We start from the raw sequence: 11,931 nt of genomic DNA, 5'->3' as shown, positions 1-11,931 counted from the left end.
AAAAAAAAAAAAAAAAAAAAAAAAAAAAAAAAAAAAAAAAAAAAAAAATGTAAGTAAAATGTCCATAATAAAATTATTAGGATTTAAGATCAAGTACTAGTGCTAACAAAATTTATAAAAGAAGAATCAATGAAATATTTAATGTTATATTTATTGACGCCGAAACTAGAATTTTGAACTTTGAAAAAAATAAAAAGAAACTAAAGCTATGAGAAACTAAAATAATCTAGAACCAAGAATTAATACCGATTAACATTTTTAAAGTTGAAGTGACTCAAAATTCACGACAATCGATATATGAAAAACATGGTATACTTGATCTTATGTCGAAGCGTTAGTATATTTTCGAAGGAGGAGAGAGGGGTAAGAGAAAAAGGCCATGATTTGCAGTGAAATAAGCACCTTTTGGAAAAACACAAAAGTAAATCGCCTTGCCCCATCCATTTTCGGGAGGATGAAGACGTCCGTCAACGAGACGAATGCCGCGCATCGTTCGAGATTCTGGATTGCGATATTTCAGGCCACACGTTCCGGGAAACTGGGCGGTTACGGTAGTCAATAAAAGTGTGCTATCGTCCTCCGTCGGCAATTCGATCGGTTCGTCGCCTTCGTCTTCGGCAACCTGGATGTACGACGACATAATTTTCCCTTCCAAACGTACGGTCTCCCCCAAAAAAAGCGAATGTTCCTTTTCCCAAAAGGAGAATAAAAATTTCGTACAACACAACAAACACACACGCTCGGCCTCGCAGTCAGTCACGCAACACCGCACCCCTTTCTCTCCTCTTGCTGTCAGTATTGCCAACTGGTCCGCCCCGGAACTTTACCGGCTTTCCAATATGTCTGGAAAATTCCACCCAATTTCCGCTTATAAAACAATGTTTCTAAACAAGAATCAATATTCTGTATCATTTTGATATATTAACAGAAATAAAATTTTTTAAAATGATAACAAAGAACTTTTATTTGTTAAATAATATTTTTTTTTAGTACATTTGGAAAAGATATGCAACTAATACTAAATTCAAATAAATGTTTTATATGATTTTACAATATCATAAAAATCTATATTTGGGTCATAAATTAGAATAGAATAATAAACAATGAAATGATACATCATAGAATTATTAATCAATACGTATTCGTATTATTACATTAATAATTAATAGAAAATTGCCTTAGAGAAGCAAATATAAGTTTACTATTATATGCAAAGAATTTTTTATAATTAATTTATTACACAATTTATAAAAATTAAATGTTATTTAATATTATTATTATATTCTTCAAGTTTTATAATTTATATGTCACTTTTTGTTTTTCTATCTAGGGAATTTTGTAGTGCCAACTAAAATATCTAATAAGTTGTTACAATAGAACTCTTTATAGCGGGAAGAAACTCAATTTTAGGAATATGTAATGTTCATTTTAATTAAAAAGCCCATTAATTATTTCAAAAATATATTTTTTCTTGAGAATACAAATCATCTATTCTAAGTTACAAGTATTAATTCATTATAAAATATATATCATATTTTTTCATTTATAATACATAATTTTCAGTCTGTGAAATTATATCTTAATATTATATTAAGTGAGCTTCATTAGACTGCTCATTACGATAAATTAAAAAAAAGCAAAGTTGAAATGCAGATAATACACAGCCTAAAAAATTTGGTATTTGTATGAAATAATCATTAAGAAGGCAACCATATGCAAACCATTGACAAGAAACTATTAAAGAAGCCATAATAATGGGAAATGGCAAAGTTTCAGTACTTTTAACTTTTATTACATGTGCCTAGAAAATATATTGTAGTATCATCACTTTCTCAAAAGAAGTGATTTTCATATTATAAACTAAGAAAAATCAAGAGACTTACCAGCATTATTAATGGAGATGCAAAAAATAATACTGTTACTATACAACTAAGGAAACCAATATATTTTGCAGCTAATATTTTATCTTCTTCATAAAAACTATAAAAATATATAGCTCCAAGAAAACAGGTTGCTGCAATCATTTGCCTGATTGTTTTAAACTTTTTTACACTGTACAAAATGAACACACAAACATAAGATGCTTGAAGTATTGTGCCAAAAATATTCACTAATAATATAAATCGATCTTCGATAAGCATACCATATCTCATCCATAAGACACATCTATAACATATTATACAAGAACTTGACTATAATAATAAATTTTAAATAAATATTTAAAAATCACTGCAGGAGAAGTACAGTGATAAAAGAGATAGATAAATGATCATTAAGAGAAAAGGACTGTTAAAAATACATTACTTTTATCACCATAAATACAACACTTACGATGTATAACATGTTACAAATGCTAAAGCTGAACTACTTCCTGTAGTGCCATTTTTAATAATCTTTCTGCACACCAGCCTAAAACATATTCCTTTAACTTTTTGATTCATAATAAACAAGAAACTATGTCTAAATAGATATCACCAAAAATTTTCTTAATATTTACTCTATATGTTTTTTTACTATTATTATTGAAAAAAACTTTTTATATTTCATAAATTATGCTTCTTATTTGAAAACTTATAATGCGATATATTTGTGACAAAAAACATACAATGATTTTTTTAAATCTCTTACATAAAAGGAAATAGGATATTGAGCTCACACTTTAACTTACACGCCGGCTAAAAATTGTAAAACTGTACAAATCGAAGCGGTTGAAGCTAAAACGTCTCTAATCCCCGTCGAAGGCATGATTTAAAGTACTCATATCACTTCTATGTATTAACATTGGTAAACCAGATTTTAACCTTGAAATACGCTATGAAATGGTCTAGTTTTATTATGAAAGATAAAACTGTACCAAAAGAAAGTATAGTGGAAATTAAACGACAAGCTGCCATACACAATCTACATAATTTAAATATAATCAAACTTGAATTAAATAAATTATTTAATTATTTTTATTTAAATTTTGTTGCATATGTCTTTCTTCTTCTTATTTCATGTGCTGTATATTAAATACTAAAAAACTTAAAAAATATTTTTTCCGACTTCTACAAAGTAATGAAACTAATTAATTATCATAAGTAAAAGAGAAAACGGAATAATATGTTGGTATTGTATTTAACAGTCTTAACCCCTAGTAATATAGTTTGAAAATTATGAACTAATATTGTTTCTAAGAAAATTATATTTATCTTGTATATATGTATGTATTTAAATATATAAATAACTAATCGATTGTAATATTTAATTATAATATTTAATGAGCTAATGTTAACGATTTCGAATCAAACAAATTTTGTGTTGCCCTTCATTTTTAACCTAATAAAAAATTTGAGTGAAGAATGAAACTTAAATTGAATTTGTTTACTCGTTTCCTAAATACAACGTTTAACTATATTAATTTAAAACATTATTCACAATCAAAACTTCTATTTAATAAGACAGATATTGATTTAATAAATTGGAAAGATGAACTTAATAAAACAATGCAAATTCTTCCGAATTTTGTCACAATTGAAGAAGAAATGTCTTTAATTGAAGAAATTGAACCTTATATTAAAAAACTACGATACGAACAGTCACATTGGGATGATGTTAGTACAATATGAAAGATTTATTTTAATTAAATTCTATTATACTTATTTTAGTTGATTATTATAGGCAATACATAATTATAGAGAGACAGAGAAAAGCAAATGGAATGAAAAAAACATAGAGATAATAAATAAAATTCGAGCAACAGCATTTCCTAAAAATATATCTCAGATTTCATTGACACATATTTTGGATTTAGCACCAGAAGGATGGATAAAACCACATGTAGACAGTATTAAGGTATGTATTTTTCTTCATTTTTATTTTAAACAAAGTTAAAAAAGCAATGACTTTTTTCTTGTAGTTTTGTGGAGAAATAATTAGTGGTTTAAGCTTGTTAACTGATAGTGTAATGAGGTTAAAAATGATTGATAACGAAACATTATACAAAGATTTCCTATTACCAAGAAGATCTCTATATATAATGAGGTAAGAGTTATATTTTTATAAGCATACATTTTTTATGAATTGTTATTTGTATTTTTCAGTGGTGCAGCTAGATATAATTATAATCATGAAATTTTTAAAAATGAGGAATCTTTTTTCAATGGACAACATATACCAAAGGGTAGACGTATATCAGTAATATGTAGAAGTGAACCATCTTGTGACTAATATTATGATTATAAATAGTTGTTGTGTTTGTATGATATAGTTGATAACCCCATAAAATCTTAACTTATGATGGAAATAAATATTAAAGTATTGAGCTGTTATTTATTGTGATAGTGTCTTTCATATTGTGTCATTATAACATATTACTTCATCATTATAAAATAATAAAAGGAAAATTTTTTGTACTTATTCATTAATTTTGTAAATATTGACGTTACCACAGATCAATGAAATAATGTATTTTATACAACAAAAATATATTTTACTTACAAGGGAATTTCAATAATGTAAAAGATCCAATTTCTTTTTTAATTTTACAGGTTTGTAAGAGGCTTCCAACTAAATGTTAGTCAACTTTTATTATCAGCCAGAACTTAATTTTACTATTACAGATAATTACTTTAATGAGGTTGTATTATATTTAACTATGTTGTATATATGTATGTTTTGAATGACAATTCAAATTTTTTTAAATAATGAGTATTTCTGTATTTAATAAAAGGTTAATAATAGAAGATCTTTTTATTTGAACCAAAAATTTGTGTTGATTTAATAGTATCATTGTCTGCAGCATAAAAGACTGTTAAATTTCTTTTTAATATTTAAAGAAAAATGGAAATAAATTTTTCGGAAATAATACATATACATATATATATACATAATTACATACACTTAGAAACTTTACACAACAGAAAGTTTGTTCCAGATAGTGTTGACATTGCTGCATAAATTATAGACTCGTGCTTAACAACTATGGATAACTATGTAAATGTTAAACTAAAGATTTTGCTTGTTCAATCTTTAATTGAGATGATATAATTTATCTGCTAAACAACCCGCATATTTTGTTCATTTTTAAATAAATTTACAAATGCATTAAATATAATTTTATAGATATAAAACTAATTATTTGAATTACAAATATTCATATAGATAAAAAAAAAATATCGTCGTCATCTTACTAACTGTATATATCTTATTATTTTAAACATATATTTTAGTGCAATTTAGAATATTGACAGGCATTTTTGTTATAATAATTTCGTTTTAACATATATAATAAATACTATATTTGGTATTATATTTATTGCGAAAATAAAATATTCTCTTGAATTCCCTAGAAAGTTTCTCCATAATCGCTATAAATGTACTATCATTTCTTTTCTTATAATCGCATGAATCTGACAGACATTGCGCGCGAATTGACTAGGTAATTGGTAATGTGGTAGTTTATATTTTTATACAACGAATAATAAGATTAAACTTACAATGAAGAAAGTTGATCTTTCTCTTAAAAAGGTAATGTATAATAAATAAAAAAAGTAATAATAAAGTATACACATAATTTTTATTCAACAATTTTCTTTTACAACAAAATTTAAATTGAAAACATTATCGTTATTTTAAAATTTGTGATTTTTTTCTTTTTCATAGAATTCAATTCATGATACAAAGCAATCTCAACGAAAAATATCAGTATATTTTATGAAGACTCCTAAAAATTTATCTCTTAAAAAGAATAATTCATTAAATAATATTGTTGAATCTAGTACCATAGATGATGAAATACATAAGAAAAGGAAGATATCAGATGATTTGGGTTCATTACAAATTAAAGTTGCAAAATATGATGATGTTCCTGATGCATGTAATGCAGGAAATGCACAAAGACAAAAACATGTACTTGCAGATGAGTCTAATGTAATTCATCATGTGTTCGATAGTAATATAAGCATAGGTACAAATAAAACTAAATGCGATTATATGTCTGTAATAGAACATGATCTTAAGGAAAACATTGGTATTGACCAATATGCAGACAAATTATATAAATCAAATGACAAGAAAGTAATAAAACATGATGGTATATTACAAGATAATAATTCTGATAAGTGTCTTTCAAAAGAACACAAAACAGATTCCATGGAGGAATATGTGCATGATAATATAAAACATGAAGAAATTTGTTCAGAATTAGGATCATTTCTAACAGATGATTTTAATGATTATTTTGAAGAAGACTGGTCAATAGATACCCAAATAAATTTTAATTCCCTGCAGAGATGCAAAGTCGTTGAAGTAAGAAGAGATTATAATAGTTTATTACTAACTGTATCACAGGAAGATTATAAGACACCTAATACAACTATTACATGTTCAGGTTTTTGGTAAGAAATATGATTATAATGGTATAGTTAAAATAAAATGTTTAATGCAATATTTCTAATTGAAATTTAGGAAAGATGCTAAGGTGCAGAAAGATGATATTGTTGTTGTTCAAGCAAGAAAGGAAAACAAACAATGGATAATAGATAATAATAGTGGTTTCCTTGTTGTACATCCAGATATATTAATATCTGGAACAACAGTGGCTGGTGCTTTATTTTGTAAGAGAAAAGCAGTTTTAGCTGAAAAATTTAGAAAGATGGAGAATTTACCATATTATGAGGGAGATAAATCACCACTTGTTATTGGAAGCTTAGTCCATCAATTATTACAAGGTGTAAGTATATTTTAACATTCCTTTCTAGCATTTTTAATATGTTGTTAAGTTTTTAAGTATAGTAATTAACATTACAGGCAGTACAAAAAAATATTCATGAGTTGTCAGATATTACAAAGTTAATGGATAGCATATTGCAGTCCAAAGATACAAGCAGTCTACTTTATGCATCAGAAATTTCACTTGATGTATGTAGACAACAAATGCTCGTATTTGTGCCAAAAATACATAAGTTTATTCAACATTATATAAAAGGTATTCAAATTAATGTATTTTGTTATTACTTTTTATTACCATATGATACTTTCAGGTAAAAGACAACAAGAAATAAATAATATGCAGAGCAATTTTAAAGGAAAAATCAGTCATATTCGTGATATAGAAGAAAATATCTGGCTTCCTAAGTTAGGTATAAAAGGTAAGGTAGATGTTACCGTGGAAGTGAAAATAAATTCAAAGAAGAAAATTATGCCTCTCGAAATAAAGACAGGGAAACCATCATTCTCATTGGAGCATCGAGGTCAGATTATTTTGTATATTATGATGATGACTCTTACAGGTCAGGATACAGACACAGGTCTCTTATTATACCTTAGGTAATTTTTTAAATTTATCTCTAGGTAATTTGTTAATTTATTAGAGTATTCTAATGTTTTATTATATGATTCATTGTATCAATACTTTTTATTGCAGGGAAAATAGTATACAAGAGATTAATAGTGGTTATCCTGAAAAAAGGGATTTAATATTATTACGAAACACATTAGCTAGTTATTTTGTACCAAAATCAATTGAAAAGATAACAAGCTTAACTTCTGAATCAGGTTGGCAAATTTTAGAGTTACCAGAACCAATTAATCATCATAGTGCTTGTTCAAAGTGTATTTACAGTGCTTTGTGTTGTGCATATTTGAGCAAAGATACTAATATACAATTGTCAGATTCACATCCATTAACAAAGCTTGGGAAACAGATTTTGGATAAGTTCAAGCCTACTCATATTGATTACATTTTGCATTGGGTTTCATTATTGCAAATAGAAGAAAGTGCACAATTCAGTGAGAATATAATGAAATACTTATGGACATTAAGTCCAGAAAAAAGGTAACGTTATACAATAATTTTTATAACATTATGTTGTGCATTTTTTAATTAAATGGATTATTTTTTTCTTCTAGGGAAATGAAGAAAACATGTATCTGTAATTTGCAAGTGATAGGAAAAGTTATTGAGTGTGATTCAAAGTATAAGCACACCTTTGTTCGTGCAAATGTAAAAGCACAATTTTCAAATACTAATATTCCATATATGGAATTTTCTGACAATGAATATATTTTAATCAGTACAAATACAAGAATAAATATATCTGCAGGATTTATTGTACAAAGGAAAGAAGATTCTATCATAGTGTTATTAGATAGGTATATAAAAATGGAAACATAAATTTTATAATGAATTACAATCTCCTATTTTATTTCAGAGATATTACCAAATATAACATAAATGAATCCTTTCATATAGACAAGTATTCATCTTCTAGTTTATTTTCCTCTAATCTTGCGAATGTAGGAGGTTTAATGGAACACAATAAAATTTGCGAAAAGTTACGAGACATTATAATAGATAGGTTTGGAAAATATATTATAGATTTTAATATATCTTTTTAAAACCTTTTTTAATTAAGTTTTCTTTAAATCAGGAAACCAGCATCATTTCAAAAAGGTCTATCACAATCCATTATTTATAAAAGTGCCAAAATATTACAAAATTTAAATAAAAATCAGCAAAGAGCAATTTTGAAGGTAATATCCACAAATGATTACGCTTTAATTAAAGGAATGCCAGGGACTGGAAAAACAGAGACATTGGTGGCATTAATAGAAGTCTTACATAATGCAGGACACTCTATTCTAATTACTGCACATACAAATAGTGCTGTAGACAATATTTTATTAAAATTACTGAACAAAGGTATTGACTTCTTGCGATTGGGTTCATATGTTCATCCATCTTTGAAATATAAAACTGAAGGATTTGCAGTTTCAAATTACTGCTCACCAAACAGCTTAGAAGAACTATATTCTAGCAAAGTATGAAATATTTTTAGATTACATTTATATAATTATATATTAAAAGAATGAAAGTAAATGAAAAATTTTTCATATAAATTATTTAATATTGTAGTAACTTATGAGTAACTCTGAATTCTTTTTTTATAGTATTGGAAATATTTAAGGTGATAATTTCTGTTGTAATTAAATTGGAAATATTTATTGTAAATATTATTTAATTATTTTAGAATATTATTGGAGTAACTTGTTACGGTGCTCATCATGCTCTTCTTGGAAGACGTATATTTGATATATGTCTCGTAGATGAAAGTACTCAGACATTGCAACCATCTGTCTTACGCCCATTATATAGTGCAAAGAAATTTGTTCTTGTGGGAGATCCTGATCAATTACCACCTGTTATTAGAAGTAAATTGGCTAGGTGTATATCAGACTTTTTAAAAAGATGGTAGTTTATATCACAAAAAGAAATGTTAATTGTACTTTCGTTACAGAAAATTAGGTGCAGAAGAATCGTTATTTGCTCGATTGGATAATGAAAACAATACAGTCACCTTAACAAAACAGTACAGAATGAATAAAAATATTATGTACTTAGCAAATAAGTTAACATATAACGACATGTTAGTAATGGGGAATACATCGTTAGAAAATGCTACCATTGTTTCACTATGTAAAGAAGTGAGTTTAATAAATAAAATAAATTGTGATGTCCTATTCATAAAATAAAAATATATTTTAGATTTTTATAGAGGAAAAGTGGCTACAGAAGACATTATCATTGGATATAAGTAACTCAGTAATTATACTAAACACAGGATGTACCAGTAATTTACAATTAAGTTACTGCGATTTTAGTACTAGATACCCAGAAAGTGATCAAGTAAATTCAAATATATGGGAAGCTGTCATAATCTCGAAATTGGTGCAAACTCTTTTAAAGGTGATGTTTAATAGTAATTAATGTAGTCATTTTTATATTAAATATTAGAATTTGTAACATAAAATTTAAATGTACAGATGGATGCACAGTTTAAAAATATTGGCATTATTGCGCCATATAGAGCACATGTTAATTTACTAAAAAAAGTTCTTACTAGTGATATCGAGATAAATACTGTTGATCAATATCAAGGACGTGATAAAGAGATTATAATTTATTCTTGTGCAAAAAGTTTAGTCAACAATAGTGATGTAAAAGAGGTATTATATTTAAATTTTATGGAATTACATTAGTTAGAAAGAAATATGTAATATTTTTTAAATACAGGATCTCGAAGTATTAGGGGATCATCGAAGATTAACTGTAGCGTTAACAAGAGCAAAATATAAATTAATTATTATTGGGGACAAGAACACTTTATCTCGGTATGCAGTGTTTAAAAAATTATTTAATCTAGTCGGAGATAAAAATATAATAAATTTAAAGGATTACTGCAATGATTTTTTGTGGGAAAACCTGGTATGTACTTTATAATACATTTTATAATATTTTTTAACAAATGAATTGTTCAAAAACACTTTTTTAGCATGAAAATGAATTATCTTTATATGTTTAATAAAGTTAAGAAATAAGTTAGATTTTTATAAAACATTTTGTGTATAAACTAATAAGATGTCTATTAAAATTTTTATTTGATTAAAAATTGTTATTTTTCATTACCTTAATTTGAGATTGAATATTTTCAACAATGGCTAAGAGTTATTGATTTCAATGCAAATTACTTAGGATAGTAACAAATAGATTAATTATATTTTGAATTTGCATTGTAAATATTGATACTAGATTAAGATAATAGAATAGAAATTAAAACATTTATTCAGTGATTTAATAAGATGTTTAATAAACATTTGGGATATAACAAATTCAAAATTATGAAATTTATAAACAGATTTGGTAATTCAGTAGTTTAGTGATCAATGTAGATTATTTAACTCTAAATTTTTAAAAATGATTTTACTTCGTCATTAAAATATGGGAAAACTTGTTGATGTACTAGTTTCTTACCAATTTTGAGAGCTTTCAAGTATCTTATAAAATAAACATTTTGAGTAACATTTTTCTTTGAATTCTTTTGATACTATTTAGTAGAGGTATATTAATGGAAGTGTCACAATGTTCGAATATTTGAGTAGTCTGAAATTAAAAATTCCGAGAACTTGAAAGATTCGAACGATTAGAAAGAAATCGAATAGTTTTAAGGAGATCAAGTAATTCGAACATATTTTAAGTAAGCGTCGAGTATTTTATCGTTATAACGTAACCAGGAGTTTCTACGCTTCCCCTTCTCCTCATATTTTCTCGACCTAGGTTCCTCTTCTCTGCGTTCTTACCATGTTTTTTTGTACTAAACCATAATGATGTGAACATGAGTGTACCTGAAATAACAAATTCAGAATTAGTAAAAAGAGCTGAAATTAGACACATAGTTGAGCATAGTAGGAGTTTTAATTCTTTTTGGCATTATGTGAGCATTCTGAACGTGACACATTTCGATTGCGATGGTGAAATAAAATTAGAGGGATAATAAAAAATGTTTAAAATAGAACAATACTTCAAACAACAATGAAAATATTGCAACAAAACCTTCTTTTTTTATGTCATGTCAGTAGATTAAACGACTAACACCATTGAAATCAAAGCACTATATATTTTAAATCGATATGTTAATGAAGGCAAAGTTCAAACACATTTATTAGATTATATTAGAGTAAAGAAAGCCATAGCAGAAAGTTCATGTAAATATATTCTTTAGTCATTAAAAAAGTACCAATTACCAATTAGAAATGTCATTGTGATAGCAATTGTAACACCAGATAAAACAAGTGTGATGGTAGGCAAGAAGCAATCTTTTATTGTTTTATTACTATAAGATAATCCACATATTTTTGCTTTTCCTTGCATTTACCATAACATACATCTTATAGCTTCAGATGCATGTAAACAACTTTCAAAAAATTTGGAAAAATTGCTACATAAAATTTATACACATTTTTCGTGGAGCTTGAAAAAAAAAGAAGACTATAGAAAAATACAGAGTACATTGAATGTGATGAAGCACAACATAATTGTGTATTCATAAACATAATGGTTGGTTTTTTGTGAGAGTATGGAAAGATTCTTGGAACATTGAGATATACTTATTG

General features: G+C 26.4%; 4 protein-coding genes across 7 annotated transcripts in view; 2 read left to right on the top strand and 2 right to left on the bottom strand.

Moving 5' to 3' along the window:
• The window catches only part of TBPH (TAR DNA-binding protein-43 homolog), an 8,807-nt gene extending 8,024 nt beyond the window's left edge, over positions 1-783 (bottom strand). For all 4 annotated transcript variants that reach the window (XM_017899046.1, XM_017899049.1, XM_017899048.1 and 1 more), the window contains exon 1: positions 403-783. In XM_017899046.1, coding sequence (XP_017754535.1) covers positions 403-640 — 238 coding nt within the window. In that variant the 5' untranslated portion in view covers positions 641-783. The remainder of the gene's footprint in view (positions 1-402) is intronic.
• An 802-nt stretch (positions 784-1,585) lies between these two features.
• Positions 1,586-2,797, bottom strand: slv (sugar transporter SWEET1). Its single transcript, XM_017899027.1, has 4 exons — positions 2,669-2,797; positions 2,332-2,409; positions 1,884-2,166; positions 1,586-1,801 (listed from the first exon to the last, which is right to left on the bottom strand). Exons 1-4 carry the CDS (start codon positions 2,743-2,745, stop codon positions 1,586-1,588), a joined length of 654 nt encoding a protein of 217 aa, XP_017754516.1. The 5' UTR covers positions 2,746-2,797.
• A 544-nt stretch (positions 2,798-3,341) lies between these two features.
• Positions 3,342-4,255, top strand: LOC108546776 (alpha-ketoglutarate-dependent dioxygenase alkB homolog 7, mitochondrial). The gene is made up of 4 exons (XM_017899026.1): positions 3,342-3,593; positions 3,661-3,834; positions 3,899-4,023; positions 4,083-4,255. The coding sequence occupies exons 1-4, from the start codon at positions 3,342-3,344 to the stop codon at positions 4,207-4,209; spliced, it is 678 nt and encodes a 225-aa protein (XP_017754515.1). The 3' UTR covers positions 4,210-4,255.
• A 1,223-nt stretch (positions 4,256-5,478) lies between these two features.
• Dna2 (DNA replication helicase/nuclease 2) lies at positions 5,479-10,261 on the top strand. The gene is made up of 14 exons (XM_017899017.1): positions 5,479-5,508; positions 5,644-6,377; positions 6,448-6,712; positions 6,790-6,967; positions 7,023-7,308; positions 7,406-7,816; positions 7,891-8,133; positions 8,193-8,339; positions 8,412-8,802; positions 9,012-9,205; positions 9,279-9,495; positions 9,539-9,727; positions 9,805-9,987; positions 10,055-10,261. The coding sequence occupies exons 1-14, from the start codon at positions 5,479-5,481 to the stop codon at positions 10,259-10,261; spliced, it is 3,675 nt and encodes a 1,224-aa protein (XP_017754506.1).
• The last annotated feature ends 1,670 nt before the right edge of the window (positions 10,262-11,931 follow it).

The sequence above is a fragment of the Eufriesea mexicana genome, unplaced genomic scaffold (assembly GCF_001483705.2).
Source record: "Eufriesea mexicana isolate 0111107269 unplaced genomic scaffold, ASM148370v2 scaffold757, whole genome shotgun sequence".
NCBI classification, from domain to species: Eukaryota; Metazoa; Arthropoda; class Insecta; order Hymenoptera; family Apidae; genus Eufriesea; species Eufriesea mexicana.
Note: the sequence above shows the minus strand (reverse complement) of the source record. Positions and strands in the feature narration are given on the sequence as shown.